Source organism: Drosophila arizonae, chromosome 3, assembly GCF_054131065.1.
Source record: "Drosophila arizonae isolate 15081-1271.41 chromosome 3, UAZ_ARI_1.0, whole genome shotgun sequence".
In the NCBI taxonomy this organism is placed as follows: domain Eukaryota; kingdom Metazoa; phylum Arthropoda; class Insecta; order Diptera; family Drosophilidae; genus Drosophila; species Drosophila arizonae.
In genome coordinates this window covers 20,165,355-20,182,569 of record NC_142923.1, presented here as the reverse complement: position 1 = coordinate 20,182,569, position 17,215 = coordinate 20,165,355, and the positions used below count along the sequence as shown (strand labels likewise).

The 17,215-nt window shown below is 33.6% G+C and overlaps 1 protein-coding gene across 1 annotated transcript in view; it reads left to right on the top strand.

Annotated features, from left to right (window-relative positions):
- nAChRalpha5 (nicotinic Acetylcholine Receptor alpha5) overlaps positions 1 to 16,766 on the top strand; it is a 79,413-nt gene extending 62,647 nt beyond the window's left edge. Inside the window, exons 5-13 of the mRNA XM_089465977.1 lie at positions 1,104 to 1,439; positions 1,672 to 1,747; positions 5,144 to 5,338; positions 6,415 to 6,501; positions 8,186 to 8,295; positions 14,462 to 14,613; positions 14,725 to 14,847; positions 15,000 to 15,138; positions 16,280 to 16,766. Of these exons, the coding sequence (XP_089322103.1) occupies positions 1,104 to 1,439; positions 1,672 to 1,747; positions 5,144 to 5,338; positions 6,415 to 6,501; positions 8,186 to 8,295; positions 14,462 to 14,613; positions 14,725 to 14,847; positions 15,000 to 15,138; positions 16,280 to 16,432 (1,371 nt within the window). The 3' untranslated portion in view covers positions 16,433 to 16,766. The remainder of the gene's footprint in view (positions 1 to 1,103; positions 1,440 to 1,671; positions 1,748 to 5,143; positions 5,339 to 6,414; positions 6,502 to 8,185; positions 8,296 to 14,461; positions 14,614 to 14,724; positions 14,848 to 14,999; positions 15,139 to 16,279) is intronic.
- The last annotated feature ends 449 nt before the right edge of the window (positions 16,767 to 17,215 follow it).

Below are 17,215 nucleotides of genomic sequence, written 5' to 3'. Positions count from 1 at the left end.
CAGTTGTTGTTGTTATAGCTGCTGTTGTTGTTGTTGTTGATGCTGCTATAGCTTGGCGTATTTTGTGATTGCACTTGCAAGTTGCGCACAGTTCATACCCGGAAATTGTTCGGTCAAAATATTTGTGAAATGCCAGGCACGACTAGCACAAGTACACACACACACACACACACACACACACATGCAATGCCCCTGGCCTGACGTTAGTTAAGTGCCCAGAGATTTGGGTTTTTGGGTATTTTTGTTACGCGGCTTGCGCGCTGCTGAATATTTCAAGCATTTAATTGTAAATTACACATACGCCCAGTGTGCGCTGTATGCATTTTTTACAATTGTTTGCCAGTTGCTGTTTGTCTTTGGTGTTGCTGTTGTTGTAACCCATTTTTTTATTGTAATGCACGGATTTGGTTATTGGAGCACGCGCCTTGGGAAAATATATATGTATACTTGTATATATATATATATATACATTTATTTTTTTGCAGCGTTTGGTTGGCGCGTATTTAAAAATTTAACTCGCTTGATTAAAGCTGTTTGTAAATTGAAATGCTTTTCGCCTGTCAATCATCAATTATGCAATAGTTCCGGTGGCTCATGAAAAAGCTCGTGGCCCAAAGGGCTGCCCTCATTGTATATAGCAATATGTTTGAGCTTATTGCGGATGGACTCGACGATTTGTTGCATAATATCTTAAAGCGATGCGGCTTTAATAATGTTGCATAATTATTAAGGATACAGCAAGAGCTTTTGTCTACTATACATAATCAATGGATAATATAAATTATTAACTAATTAATAATAACAAAATAATATTTATACATGAAAAAGTTAATACAGAAGTAATAGAGATTAATAGGGCTTTATATTGGAATTTAAATTTTAAACGAATATTTAGATAATTAAATAATATTTTAAAATAAAAATATTTAAAAAAAAATGCTTTGCCTTCATTCAGCATTTATAAATATTTATATCCAAATCCTATGGTAATTATAATGTCCTTTTCGTTTAAATTGTTAATTCTGTTTTCTATTTTCTATTTTCCTATTAATTGAATATTAAATGAAATTGTAATGAAATTTCTGTTTTTGTTGTCGTTGCAGGACGAGAAAAATCAATTGCTGGTCACGAATGTGTGGCTAAAACTGGAGTGGAACGATATGAACTTGCGCTGGAATACGTCCGACTATGGCGGCGTTAAGGATCTGCGAATACCGCCGCATCGCATCTGGAAGCCGGACGTCCTGATGTACAACAGCGCCGACGAGGGTTTCGACGGCACCTACCAGACGAACGTCGTGGTGCGCAACAATGGCTCCTGTCTCTATGTGCCGCCCGGCATATTCAAGTCGACGTGTAAAATAGATATCACATGGTTTCCATTTGATGATCAGCGCTGCGAAATGAAATTCGGCAGCTGGACCTATGATGGATTTCAGGTTTGATTCAGTCAATTTGCGAGAGGGCGAAAAGCAAGGCAACCAAGGGAGTACACAGCTCGTAGTTGTTATGCTTACAAAGAACAAACAAAATTATATCAAATCTTTTGAGTATTTTTATGATTTCTAATAATTATTTATTTGTTATGTTTGAGGTGGAGATGGCGTAGCGATATATAAATATATTTATATTATTCTACCCTCTCCCCCTTATTATCCATTGTAACTAAAGCTGGATTTGCAATTACAAGATGAAACTGGCGGTGATATCAGCAGTTACGTGCTCAACGGCGAGTGGGAACTACTGGGTGAGTAAGCCAATGCCAGAAACAAAACGAAAATTATGCAAGAACAAGAACAAAAAAACAACGATAAACAATTCTCTTGAAAAAAAAAGAGAAATACAAAGACAAAACTGGCTTTAGAGCAGGGGTATCCATTGCTTATGTCAAGCAATTTTCTCTCCAACTCACATTCTCTCTCTCTGTCTCTTACCCTCACTGTCTCTCTCTCTCTCTCTCTCTCTCTCTCTCTCTCTGTCTATCTGTCTTGAAATACAACGTAAACATAGACATTAGAAAAATTGAGAAATGACTGCCAAAGCATTGGCATTGTCATCCACTTGAAACAATAATAAATATATTTCTCGTTTGCCTGGATAGAGGCAAAACTTGTTTTCCCACACATTGGCCTAAAGCCTAAAGACTTTCATGGTACTTGTCTAGTACTCTACCTACAATACTACTGCAATCTTTAAACAAAAACATGGCATTCGACATTTCTCACTCAACCGACGCAGGGTTCAGGTTGCGCGCTTAAGTTCCGAACTCGTTCCGTTCGAAACTCAGACTGTAAAATGGAAAAAAAAAAATGAAAGAAGTAATTAACGTTTATATTTTGAGCCGTTGATTGTTGTGCCAGTGTTGGTAGGCGCCAACGCAGGCAGCAGCAATCAATGGGAAACGTTTCACATCACTGTTCTGAACACATCTTAATTTTAATAACTTGCATTTATCATATTTATGTATGTATTTATATTTCGAGGCCATCGAATACGGAATGTAGTACAGCATCTATTGAACCCTGTCAAACTAAGCAAACCCCAACTAAACTTCTTTAAGCTTTACTCTACAACTGTTTAATACTCTCTCTCTCAAAAACAATCACACGCTTATCCAGTGTTCTCCCACTCACTCACTCTATCAACAAATTATTAAATGAATATCAATATCAATCAGCTATCATCAAAACTTGGGCGCTTTAACTTTTCAAGTCCGAAATAGCCGCGTAAACGTTTCGTTTAAACTAGTTTAAACAACAACAAATATTGTTTAAGTACGTGTCAGTGGCGTAGCATAGTTTGGCATCTAGTTTTTTGTAGCTAGTCTATGCTATGCCACGCCCACTGGCGCGTAGTTCAAAGATAAATAAACCTATGTATGAGGTAAGGCCTGGCCCGTGTATGCAACCCCCTAGAAAATTTTCTCAAATTCTCTCAAATATCTCTTAATTTATTTCTTTTAAACGAAGCTCTTATGGCATGAACTAAAACAGTGTAGAAGTGCAAGTGCTCTTAAGACTCTAATGAATGCTGCCTAGAAATTATAATACATACAAATATATACATATATAATAGCATTTGATATAGCTTTTAAGTGAAGCCCAGCCGCAGGTGATTTGAAAACGTAGTGAAAATACTACTATACTCTATATAGAGAAGATATCCCCATTAAATATCTACTATTATAACTTTCCTTTTATGCCGCCCTTTTTATTAGCTCTTTAATTGCTTTTCATTATCCATTGGCCAATTCATTGGCATCTTTTTGTAATTCTCAAATGGTTTTTGACATTAGTTTTGATTACTTCCACCCCAAAATGCTAAGACAACTTCAGCTGGCAAATACTAGAATGAAATAAAAACTCAAATTGGGAAATGTTAGAAATTAAAAGGGACCGAGCAGAACTTGCACATAGAAGCGTAAATTGCACTTTTCCGCATAAAATGCTAAGGCAGCTGAATTGCGCACGCCCACATAAACACCAACTAAACTGCCAGCCACCCAACCATACACTCAACCACACATTCACACACACACACATACACAGTCAACCACATAGATCTGAACTTTTGTTCAGTGAAAGAGATTTGGCTCTTTCAACCACGCACCAAACCAATTAAGAAATTAAAAGACAAATACAAATACACACACACACACACACACGCACACTATAAATTAGCAGTTGCACACAATCACAGAAGAGGAAGACACAAAAAAAGTTCCCTACTCAACACTGGCCACAAAAGTTCACAACACACAAAAGTGCTGAGAAAGTTTGTGCAACAAATTTCGCCTGCGTCTTTTTATTTCGTTCGTCTTTTCTTGCTTTTGCTGCATTTACTTGCTTCGCCTTTCTTTTTATACTGATTTTCATGATTTCATTTCGCCTTTGTTTTTCTATATACACATATATATATATATATAATTCGTTCTTCCTCTTTGTTACTGCTTAATTTTTGGGAGTTTTGCTTAAGTTGTTGCCCGGCTTTTAAATTTTTTTCGTTGTTGCTTTAGCATTTTTTTTTTTTTTATCTTTCTGCTTCCTTTTTCAATGCGAATTTGCGGCAATCGCCTTTGGCTGCCAGTTTATGCAAAAATACTTTTCTGTGGAAGTATCCCACAGTTATTCCACAATTAGCTAGGATAATTTTTAAATACTTTGTGCGCTGGCTGTGTAATCCGCGCTAGTAATCTATGCTTAAGTCGCGAGCTGCACAGCACATAATTTAGCCCAATCCTTGGCATATGCCAAACTTTTTCAATGCTCTTTATGCATGTATGGAGGGCATGAGCTTATAAAAGTTAAGTTGGCAATTAAGAGATAGGCTTTACCTGCTAAAGCATATTTACAGTTATCTATATACAAGCATACACACACACATCTAAAAATAGATAGATAAATAGATTTGATAGCTATGCTGGGTCTTCAAAAATCAGCCCTCAAATTGTGAGCGTTAAGCGTTTGCATTGCTTTAACTAACTTTTGCTTGTTGCTCGAGCAACTCAAGCAAAAGTGATAAAAGTTTGTGGAAACATGTTTGTCTCGGCGCTTACTTCAAATTAGTTACTCGCTCGTATGCAAATAAAACTTTTCGTCCAGAAACTACAGTAGGGCATAAAAGTATACACACGTCCACACACTCGCACACCCCCTCGCACAGCTACTCCCACTGCCACTCCCACTCCCACTGAGAACTTTTTGACTACACTTGAAGAAAACCACAGCATGCACACAGCCTCTTAAAGTTTTCATACCTAATGCATACATCATTTCGTACTCTCCTATCAGCTATTCAACCTATTCATAATCTAAGCAATACACACACACATAGACATGAAACTTTTCTCAGATTTCTTAACGCTTTTCAATACTCTTCTACTCTTCACACGCTTTACCAAATATACTTTCTCTATCTAAATATATATCTCGCTCTCTTTCTATATACATATATACTATTTACTTATTCTCTTGCCTGTATGCCATGCTCAATTTAGACATAAAGCTCAGACAATGGCCCAAGTTGACACGAGAAAGAGAAAAACAGAAAAACGAACACGAGAAACTGATTTATGTGCGAATTGAGAGTTTGTCTTTACTAATACATATACTGATCTTTTATGCGGTGCATGCGCTGCTCCTAGGTGTGCCTGGTAAACGTAATGAGATCTACTACAACTGCTGCCCGGAACCGTATATAGACATCACATTTGCCATTATCATACGACGACGTACATTGTACTATTTTTTTAATCTGATTATACCCTGTGTGCTGATTGCATCCATGGCTCTGCTCGGATTTACACTGCCGCCGGATTCGGGTGAAAAACTGTCGCTGGGTAAGCAACTCTCCTCTATATTATATATTTATTATTCATATTTCAAAAAACTTATTAGTAAGCAAAAAAGAAAAAATTAAACCAAATATTTCTTGAAATGTTTTAATGTGTTTAAGCCGTATTTGAATCATTATTAAAAATATTATTCACCATACAATTCTTAATACATTTCTAAGCTAGGAAAGCAGAAAAAATTGTAGAAAATATTCAAAATTTAATAAATAATTGAGTTGAAGAAAAAATACTTAAAAACTTCTCTTCTTTGCCTTAACGGCTGTTCTCTACTGACCTATTTCCCATTCAACTTCAATTAAGCAATTTATCTAGTTAATTCCGCATATTCAGCTGAATGGATAAGAATATTTTTCATATGAATTTGCTATGCGATAAAAAAAATACTTGTCAGCTCTTGAGGCGCTTCAAAAAGTATTTGCCAAGTGCTTTTTACAATAATGACAGGCAACCCAGCAGCAGCTAAAAAAAAAAATAGAAAAAAAAAAAAAAAAAACGGCCTTCTCTTGCTGTTGATGAGTGCTTAGAGAGCAGCTAGACGGGCCTGGAGCCGACTAACTGACTAACTGACTCACTGACTGGCTGACTGACGTCTCACATTAGATGTTATTACTATGAGCATGGGCGTTGATGACGCCATGAGCTGAGGGTGAAAAAGATGAGCCAAACTATTGAACTTATAATGTAATGCAGCCCTTGACGGGGCTACAAAAATATGAGCTATGCGGCTGAAATGGGGGACGGACGGGTGTGGTGTAGCCGGAGAGCAGACAAATTTGAATATCATAAACAGTTATTGATGGGCTCCTTACAGAACTTTAAGTAGTTGAAGTGCGAGCTTGACAGGCAATGATGGATATGGTAAAGGCACTTTTTAGCTATATTCATTATAGCTTAACTAAGTTTTAAGTTGGCTTTGACCATAAAATAAATATATGCCAAAACTGAAAACTAGCTAAAATATAGTTATTTAATAACTTACATTGCTATTCATATTCTATGCATATTAAATAAATACTTAAATGCCACATATTATACCATATATATTCGTTTTCAATATCTAGGTGTTACGATCTTGCTCTCGTTGACCGTGTTCCTTAATATGGTTGCCGAGACAATGCCCGCCACCTCAGATGCCGTGCCACTGTTAGGTAAGACCATTTTGTTTACCACATTTCCTTAACCTATTAACGTATACATATATATGTTCTATATATACATATGCATATCTATGTAATTCTTGTAATATCCTCATATACATATATAAATATACTTGTTTTGTTGCGCTGTGTCTACGTTCGACTTTGCTTTTGAGTTCGTGTGTTCTTCTGTTTACAGTTCACAGTATATAGAACCATATAAAAACTTATATATATCTATATCTATCATAACTCTAACGTTGCTGTTGAAGTTACATTCATATATATTCATGCATTTCTAAAACGATTTTAATAATCAACTAAAATCCGATGATCTTATAATATTAAAACTTTGACACACCATTTTAAAAACCGAAAAAATCCTTGGATCAGCTTTTCTGTGATTTATTCAAGCAGTTTCTTTGGCTTTAAAGTCAAAAAATCAATTTGACTTTAAAGTGCAGAAAGAAACTGCAAGCTGATGCTAAACATGTAATAAAGAAACTTAAAAGAGAAATTATAAAAACTAATAAATGCAATTAAATGAAAGAAAACTAAACAACAAAAAAATATGAAGAGCTTTAAAGAGAATTTAATATGAAATTTCCCAATAAATACTAGTAATTTGCAGTTATGACACACAGAACACACGAGTTGGTTTGATAACATGCACACACATTTGAAAACGAGTTTTTTGCACGCTATATTATGTATCCTTTTTGGGTTGTGATAATTCAATTCCATTTATAATACTTCCAATCGAACGATATGCCATTCTGTATCGGATGTTTCTTGAAAGCAATAAAGACTCCAAATTCTTTAAATTGATTCTATTATGCAATTAATTATGCCATCCCTTATTAGATAGTTTTCATAATTGAAACAAACTCATATTTGCTTAAGAAACAACCCATACAAAATAATTATTTGAATTACAACCAATTGAGCTATATTCTCTAATCTCTAAAATTAATATCTTTAAAATTATTACTAAAAAAAAAAAAAAAAATACTGCCAGTTTAACTTTGTTCCAATTTATATTGAAATATTCAAATTAAAAAAACTTCTTAAAAATTCAAAATACAATATAACCTAACTCTATTGTTCAATTTAAACTATCTAATTCAGTTTTTTTGAGTGTCTAATTCTATATAATCACTAAAAATATTAATTGTGTGTGTGTGTTTTAAAAATATGAATATATTTTTTCCCCTATAAAATCTATTAAGAAAGCCTTAAACGTAAATTGCTAAGATACAAAGATTTTGATGCATTTCATATAAAAATACTAACTCAAATATTTGTATATATCTCTCTGCCTTTTTTTCTTTCTTTCAAAAAAAAAATAAATAAATAAAAATCAATTATATAACTTTTGCTAAACCAATAATATATATGAAACACTGAATGAATTCTGAACGAAATATGCTACCCTGAACTATGCTCGACACCACACACACAAACAACTACTAAAACTAATCAAACAAAACAAACAAACAACAATACACAATCCAATGAAAACCCCTATTTGCACCACATTGAAAAAATCACACAAATACACCCAACGATAAACGATTAAAAATATAAACTATGCTCCTCCTGCATACATATATAAATATATATATATATATTTATATGAATATTTGTTTCAATATAATATATATATAAAATGACAACACGCCCAACCAACCAACAGGTACATATTTCAATTGCATAATGTTTATGGTAGCTTCATCCGTTGTGTCAACGATTTTAATATTAAATTATCATCATCGAAATGCTGATACGCACGAAATGTCCGAATGGGTAAGTTTTCCATAATGGGTCATTCAAACCACAAATCTAAATCAAACTCGTATCCAAATCAAATAACTAAAACAAAAAAACAAAACAGAAATAAAAATAAAAAGATTGCAGTAATGCGAAACGCTAGCCCCGCCACACCCACCGCCTTTCATCACCTATCATCAGGGCAAAAAAAAAACATAGAAGCAGCAGCAGCAGCAGCATCTGCTCCTCTGCTCTGCTTCTGCCATTAGCCATTTAGCTTTACTTTCATATAATTTATATAAAACAGAGACAAACCAAGTGCATATACATATATATATATCTCGCTCTATATATATATTTATTCGTTTTGATTTGTGAGAAATGCGCTAAAAATAATTTATGTGTTAGAGAAATGTTTTCGTTGTTGTTGTTGCTGTTGTTGTTGTGTTTCCTCTGTTACTTGTTGTTTAGTTAATTTGCGTTGTTATTGTTGTTTGTGTACATTTATGTTTTTGCTTTCTCCGTGTAAAAATTAATCAAAATTTAAAATTAATAAAAAAAAAAAAACGAAACGAAACAAAAATAAAATTCACATATAAATCCACCAACTTTAATCAGCAATTTACAAATTTTAATTGTAGCCTCGAACTAAATTGCAAAGCTTTACCACAATTCGTTCGGCCAGAATGCCGCAAATATTTGAAGTGCTTCCGGCTGAATGTTGGTTCATTCAAGTGAAATTATGTATATATCCTAACTAAATTTATGCTAAACGTAATATTCAAATACATTTTCATAAATGCAGTGCAGTGATAGCCCGAATGCAAATGAGGTGAAAAGCGCAGTTTAATTTATCGTTGGACGATCCTTTAGAGCAGGTTCATTGTTGCATAGCATTCAAGTAAGAGCCTGAAATATAATGATAAGCAAATGTGATTAAATAGATGTATGTATATTTTCAAGAAGAATAGTTTATATATTAGAATGAAAATGTTAGTCAGAAATGTTTTAGAGTGGCTGTGGCAGCTCAAGAAAAATATAAAGCAAATCAATTGCCACTATGCAATCTAAATATCTTATTAAATATTTCTAGAGCTCTGAATGTTAGCAATCAATGCGCAATTGCAGTTTCCTTAAATAGCAACAAGCTTGATGAGTCTGCCAATGCATATACCATAATGGTATAGATCTGCCTTAAATGAAGAATGTCTTAAAATAATTCATATTTATTATGGAAGTAATATGTTTAAGCTTGTGCATCTATTTAACATTTACATATTACATTTACATATTCTTGTCGACTGCAGACCTTTGCTCGCTGCACCGAAGATGACATTTGAATAGAGAACAACGCCTAGGCTATCATATTTTTGGCAAGCATTCGTGCCTTAATAATTACAATAAATTCATAAATGAAACATTTGTTCAAATGAATTTATCTCTAATATATACAATATATACAGTATTCACTTAAATCATCTTTCATTCATGGCTCTTGGAAACCTACAATAAAATCAAAAAAGAAACAATAAAACAAAAATTAAGTCATGCAAAATGCAATTTTACTAGTTGCTGCACCTGCATAATATTTATATTTATTTATACTTATATCCAACAACGTATATATATCCACAAAAATATATATATATATATAAATATGAATACATTATTGTAATTTTATATTGTTGTTCTGCCCCGTTTGTTGTTGTTGTTGTAATACATTTTTAATTTCATATATTTCGTATATTTGATATTTCGTTTTTTATTATATAAATATCTATATAATTGTGTTCATTTAAAGCCTACTTAGAGGCGATTGTGCAAGCTGTTTTTGTTGTCTTAGAACTCTGTATTTGGCCAAAGTCCCCAACACCCCCACACGCGTCCATGTGTCAGTGTGTGTGTGACCCAGAAAATATATTACGAGTTAGCAAAGTGACGGACGGATGTACAGAGTACAAAAAAAAAATAAAATAAAAAATACTAAATGTTGTTAACTATGTGAACTATGTGAACTAGCCAACATGTCTGCTACAAAAGAACAAAAAAAAAAAAAAAAAAGAAAGAGTACTAAATATGTCTACTATAAAATAATTTATGTAATGAAAAATATCGTAATGTTGATGTTGGGCCCATAACTTGTGTTCTCTTTTTTCCTACTTTATATAAGCAAATGTCACGCTCCTTCTCTCTCTCTCTCTCTCTTTTTCTCTGTCTATATGTATAAGTATATTTCGCCTGCCTGTTCACATTTACCCATTCACAAAAAAAAACCAAATGTAATCGAACTGAAATCCAACTAACCCAAATTATTCACTCTGAGCTAGTTGCACAATATGCTCTACTTTTTACTTTACTACTCGTATTTTTCTCCACAGCTCAAAGTGCAGACTAATATCATTATATATACATATACATATGCTATACATATTTATATGTCTTTATCTGCCCGTATATGTATTTAAGGCTCAGTTGTGTAAATTGCTTTACATGTGTTTGTGTATGCAATGCTGTCATGTGGTGTGCGTTGTAGGTTGTCTATTTTTTGGACCAATTATTTCCGTAATTTAAGAGCTTAATTCAATATACGATTACATAATTAGTTAGCTATTATAATATAAAGAGATTAATGTCATACCAAGCGCGTTAAGCCTATGTTAAATATATTATTTTAAGCTAATTGAGATTTAATTAAAGCTTATTTATAGAGTGATATGAGTGTCGGATTAACGCTGAATAAGTTCCCAAAATATAAAGCTGGCTGGCTATAATAATTTTATAATATTTATAAAATGTATTATGTATTAAAACAAGGGAAGAAAAATAAAAAATAACAGTAAGATTTGTTAGCCAAAGAGCAAATTCATATAGAGCTTCTCATATAGATTTTTTTCAAATTATTTCTGTTTATATGTCTACAATTTTATTTATAACTTTTATAAGTCAATTTATTTAAAGAACAATAACGTTCCACTGCCGCAAACAAACTTCATCTGTTCATTTCCTCAGCGAATTATTTGAAATTTATATATCCGCTTGCCAGTGCCTATGAAAGCAATTTCATGTCAAGTGCTCGTATCGCTGGCAAAATTAGAATATCTGAAACCAGAGCACATAATGCACATCTAATGCTGGCTATCATGAGCTTGGCTCTCTCCTCTTTTTGCTAGAATTTTTATTTGAGCCAATTGAACATGGCCAAGACGTCAAGTGGAAAGCAATTTCTGCACATTATTGCAATTGCATGAAGAGCATAATGGAAGCTCGCAATGCTTCCAACGTTCCTAGTGTGTGTGTGTGTGTATGTGTGTGTTTGCGAGCCGTATACAATACATAGGACAAGTTCTTGGCTCACAAGTTGGCTAAGCAGGGGAGCCCGCTAAACTGAAGGCAGCTCAGCGAGAAAGTCAATTGGCTTTTAAGAAGTCAGTCACATGAAAACTTTTCTATAGCCGTTTCCTCCACATTTTTTTTTTCGCTTTCAAGAATGTGGACAGGCCCTTGTGCCGACTCAACATGCAATTGAATTTGGAGCAATTGAAGTAAAGCCCCAAAACGAGTACAAACACACACACACACATACACACGTAGATATGTGGCAAGGCGACAGTTGGCCCAGTTGCAAGAAGTTGTCGTGACACGGGCATGAAAATTGAGCCAATTGGCAAACGCAGGTGCATTAGAAATGTGCAGCGCTTTGGGCAGGGCTCCACCTCCCTCTCTCATTCTCTCTCTCTCTCTCTCTTTCTATCACCAACACTCGCTTCAAGCCACGTTGCTCTGTGTGATAACAACAAATCAATTTGCACAAAATTTGCACAAAGCCAGCGACAAAAAAGAAGAGAAAAGAACCTCTAACACAGCTGCGGTCTGTGGCAGAACCCATCCCATGGCCCAGCGATATGGATAGCATGGCCCTACGTACCTAGTCCCCATCCAGCTGCCAGAGTCTCCATTGGATCGCATTTGAAACTTTGCATTTGGTTTGCATGCCACGTCCTCAAGCGCATTTCCATGTATCCATCGCTTGTTAGCGCGAACCGCCAACGTCAAAGAACTACAAGACAATGGAAGGGGTGGCAGGGGCAAGTAGGTGAGGCCACATTGTAAAGCACTCGCTGCAGCAGATGTCAATGTGGCCAAAAAAAAAAAAAAAACAAGTAAGCTTAAAAAACAAGCCAGAAAAATAGAATGAAACGTTGTTTAGTCACCGAATGAAGTGCAGCTTAGCATGACAATCGATTCGATTTTAGCTGTTTCTTTACTCAGCTGCACTTGGAGCTTTAATCAAAAGTAAACAACGTTATGGAATATTTCATGGGGGCGACTCGATTGATTTGTTGGCAAATAAAACTTCCGTTTGCAGTTGAGAAAATCTTTTTCGCTTGTGCCTGACTTTATTTTGCTTGGCAACAGATTTAATCGAATAACATTTAAATGCATGACTTGCCGTTCTAGCGGGTAAGAATATAAAAGAATGGCACATTAGATTGAGTTCAGAATGGGGAAGTCGTAGCTAGACTGCAATTTAAAAATTAAGAAAATAAAAGGGCTTTAAACTTGGAGCTGAATTTATTATTATCCATAAAATACATATTAAATATTTTTAATAAATTTGAAAATAAATATGTTATCATATGTAGAACATCTAATTCCATTAAGTATTTGAAAGTCATATATTAATATTTGAATTAATTTAATATATTAGCAAAAGTAAATATATGACATATTTTTCAAATGTTTGGATTTACAAATTGAATTACTTATTCTCAAATAATAATATTTAAAAGAAAGACTTAGCATACTTTTAATTTGTCATAGATTTATGACAGCTTCATCATTTATAGCTTATAAATCTTATTTGAAACATTTTTCGCTTGCTTGAATACTTATTGACTCATTTTAAAAATATAAACCAATTGTCATCTTAATAGAGAAAAATAGGATTATATATTATTTATCATTTATTTACAACAGAAATAAAACATTTAAAAAAATTGCAAAACTCAATTGAAAAATATGGTGTAAAATGTTTCTTATTTCATATTGCAAAAGGGAAAGTAATAAATATTAAAAATTATGAAAATGATAATCCCCTTTAGTATTAAGGTAATTTATGGCTAGCTATATATTTTAACTTAGATTAAATATAATCCGCTCGAGAATTAAAGTGCGATAACAAACTTTAAATATTTTAAAATACTAGTTTTTTATTATGTCAAAGAAATGTTTCTTACACGATTGTAGGTGGCAATAGATTTATATTTATATAAAAATAATATTGCATAAATATTTCATACATATTATATTTAATATTGAAGCTTTGCCCCAAAAATCTAATTGAAAATGAAACTTAAAATCAATTTGTAGCACAAAACTTGTTGCAGAAAACCCTCCGGACATTTTTGGATCAAATGTGAATAAATGTCAAGTGTGGGTGTTTGAGTGAGTGTGAGTGTGTGCGAATGCGAGTGAGTGTGTAAATGCGTTGATTATTTATAGCCAACAAGCAATAGAGCAGAGTTTGAATGAGTGTGCGAGTGTGTGAGTGTGCATATTTATGTGGATCTCCGCCTTAGATAATATGTATGAAAATTGTTGTCAGTGTTTTTGCTCATGTTGTTGTTGTTGTTATTGCTCCTGTTGTTGTTGTTGTCGTTGCTGTTATCACTGTTGCTGTTGTGACGTGTGTGTGTGTGTGTTATTGTAAATCATAAATTTTGCATGCAACATAGCTATAAATAAGCGCCAGAGCCACAGACGAAAGGCGCCGCACATAAATATTATTATAGCTAAGTGTAATAGTGTAACGCACACCACGTTGCCCATCACCACAATCAAATGTCATACACAACACTGGTCTCCTTCATTCTCACTCTCTCTGTCTGTCCCTGGATGGGCATCATATTTGTTGAATCAGAATCCAATATAAATCATAATCGTGTGTGTGTGTGTGTTTGTGTCTTTGTCTATGTTCATGTCAAAGCTCAATAAATCGTTGTCTGCTCGCTTTAAGTATGCCACATATTTGGCCAAAGCCAGACACATACACACACGCACGCACACACATGTCAGTGGGGCTCATGAAAAAGAAAAAAGAAAATACAACTCGTTTTACACGCATTTGGAGTCGAGTTCATCTCTGCAGTTCCGTCTACTAAACGTTTCAATTTTCACCTGCTGCACACCGCACGCATCGCAGATACGCATCGTATTTTTATGCTGGCTGCCATGGATATTGCGCATGAGTCGACCGGGACGTCCGCTGATATTGGAATTTCCGACAACGCCCTGCTCGGATACATCGTCCGAGCGCAAGCATCAGATACTATCCGATGTTGAGCTAAAAGAGCGGTACTTATATGCTAAACTAAACAAATACTCTCACTATACATATATTTATATATCATATATTATATATGGCAACGATCTGTTTATATGCTAAATGTGATTTCTATTTTGAAGCTCTTCCAAGTCGCTGCTGGCCAATGTGCTCGACATTGATGATGATTTTCGACACAATTGTCGCCCCATGACGCCCGGCGGAACACTGCCACACAATCCGGCTTTCTATCGCACGGTTTATGGGTAACAAAAATAAGAATACACACACACACACATGTACACAGATAGACAGTCAGACAATGGCCCACACGAACACACACACACTCACACGCACAGCCTAATCCCAATTTAGTGGCTTGCCAATAAACGCGTAACCTTTCTTATTTGGCTTTCAGGCAAGGCGACGATGGCAGCATTGGGCCAATTGGCAGCACACGAATGCCCGATGCGGTGACACATCATACGTGCATCAAATCATCAACAGAATATGAATTAGGTTTAATCTTAAAGGAAATTCGCTTTATTACTGATCAGGTAAGTGCTTTCGTTATCAACATACGTAAACAAACTACTTAGACTATTGTTTAAGGCTTGAATAAATTATTACTTTACTTTCGTTTGAGGAGAACACATATTTGATATAAATATATGCTTTTTATATACCCTCGCAGAGCATGCTACATAGTAGATGGAAATCTAAAGTGGATTGAATAGTATAGGGATTCTGTTGAGTGTATGTAGTTGTCTATTTGGTGCTGAGGATGTTTAAACGTTAAACTTGTATTGTCATGATTCGTTCTCGCTCTTCAGCTCAGTCTGACACATTGAAAATGAGGACAGGGAGAAGGGCTACAGGCAGAGCGACATTTCCGCTCTCACAAATACAAATCCAGAAACCGTTCTTATTAATTCAAGTTTAAGTGACTTTCCCATTATTTATAGTTTCTTATTGCCATAAAACAACTCTTGGTTGGAGCAAATCTGTTCATTTGTATTTATATAGTCTCGACTAGTCTAGCCTTATGAGACTTCCACAGTCTCAGACTATTTTTTCTTCTTCTTTTCCATAATTACTCATAATTTCATTTCACATTAAGTAAAGTTTGAAGTGAGCTCCATATAGATTATTACATTCAAATATATTTATATATTGTCTTAAAGATTTTCGACCTACTGAACAAAGACCTTTAAATGTTTTGCAATATTTAAATAGATTTTAAGCTTCTTATGGGTCATTTAAAATCTCTGCAGAGGTTTAAGGCTTCAATAGGCATACTTATCTAATATTTATGCAACAGCAACAACAAGAAAATTTTTTGAACGAATTAATCAAATTGCATGCATATATTATATACATACATACAAGATTTTTTAAAATTATACTTCAAATTTTAGAATTAAGTTGCACTACAATATATAAGTACATATATAATTCCTATATAAACCCTAGTTTAGTTTGCATTTAAAATAAAATTTTATTAATTTAGTAAAGATATAAAACCAATATGAAATTATTTTTGCTTCTTTTTCTCTCTCCAAAATTTCTCAAACTAACTTTCTCTCTCATATACATAAAATCAATCAAATATATATTAATAATTAAATTTACAATTAACATTTAACAAAAATTTACAAAAAAAAACCTCGTCATTTGTTAAAAATTGTAATTCTATAGCTACGTAAAGAGGACGAGGACAATGACATTGCCAATGATTGGAAATTTGCAGCTATGGTCGTTGACAGACTGTGCCTTATCATATTCACAATGTTCACAATATTAGCCACAATAGCTGTACTACTATCAGCACCACATATTATTGTCTCGTAGCCATATGGGCGAGGTGGTTATTGTTATTGGTTTTATTATAAAATCAATTTGTTAATTATTAAATTAATAACGAAACTTTTTAAGTAAATTTAAAAACATTTAAAGAAAAAACAAAACACAAAAAAACTAAAAAAAAAAAAACAAAAAAAAAGAGAAAAACACTTTTAAAAAAAAACATTAACTAAATAATACAAAAAAAAGAAAAACAATAATTTAAAAATAAAAACTCGTTTAAACAAATTCCTTAAAGCAAACCCTACCCTAAAGAGACTTAAAAAAGAACAACTTTAACTAAAATTTGTTTACATTTTTTATATTCCAAAGAAAAACAAAATATTTCCCAACCAAAAGTCCCCAAAAAACCAGAAATTAAGTTTCTTCCATTTGAAATATTTCAAAAATAATAAGAAGAAATAGATGACGAAGCAGTTGAAGAAAATAAGACGACAAGAATGACACGGGTATATTTTCTTTAAAGATTTGTATATTTTACACTTTAGGAGCAATTTTTCACAGAAAACTTTTCCAATATATAAATAAAAAATGAGAGAAAGCAAGAACAACTTGAAAGAAATTGCAGTATTACATAAAATGTTTCGAAGACTTCGACTGTATACGCTCAATTTCCTTTTGATATAGCATTGAGCTTTATAAAGTGAAATACATAGTAGAAATTTAATGGATCCAAATGGTAGGTGAAACCCAACGTTGTTTTATATTTATAATTATTTAATTAATTGATTTTTTTTTATCGTTGAGCTGACTCTTCTTCCAGCTAACAAA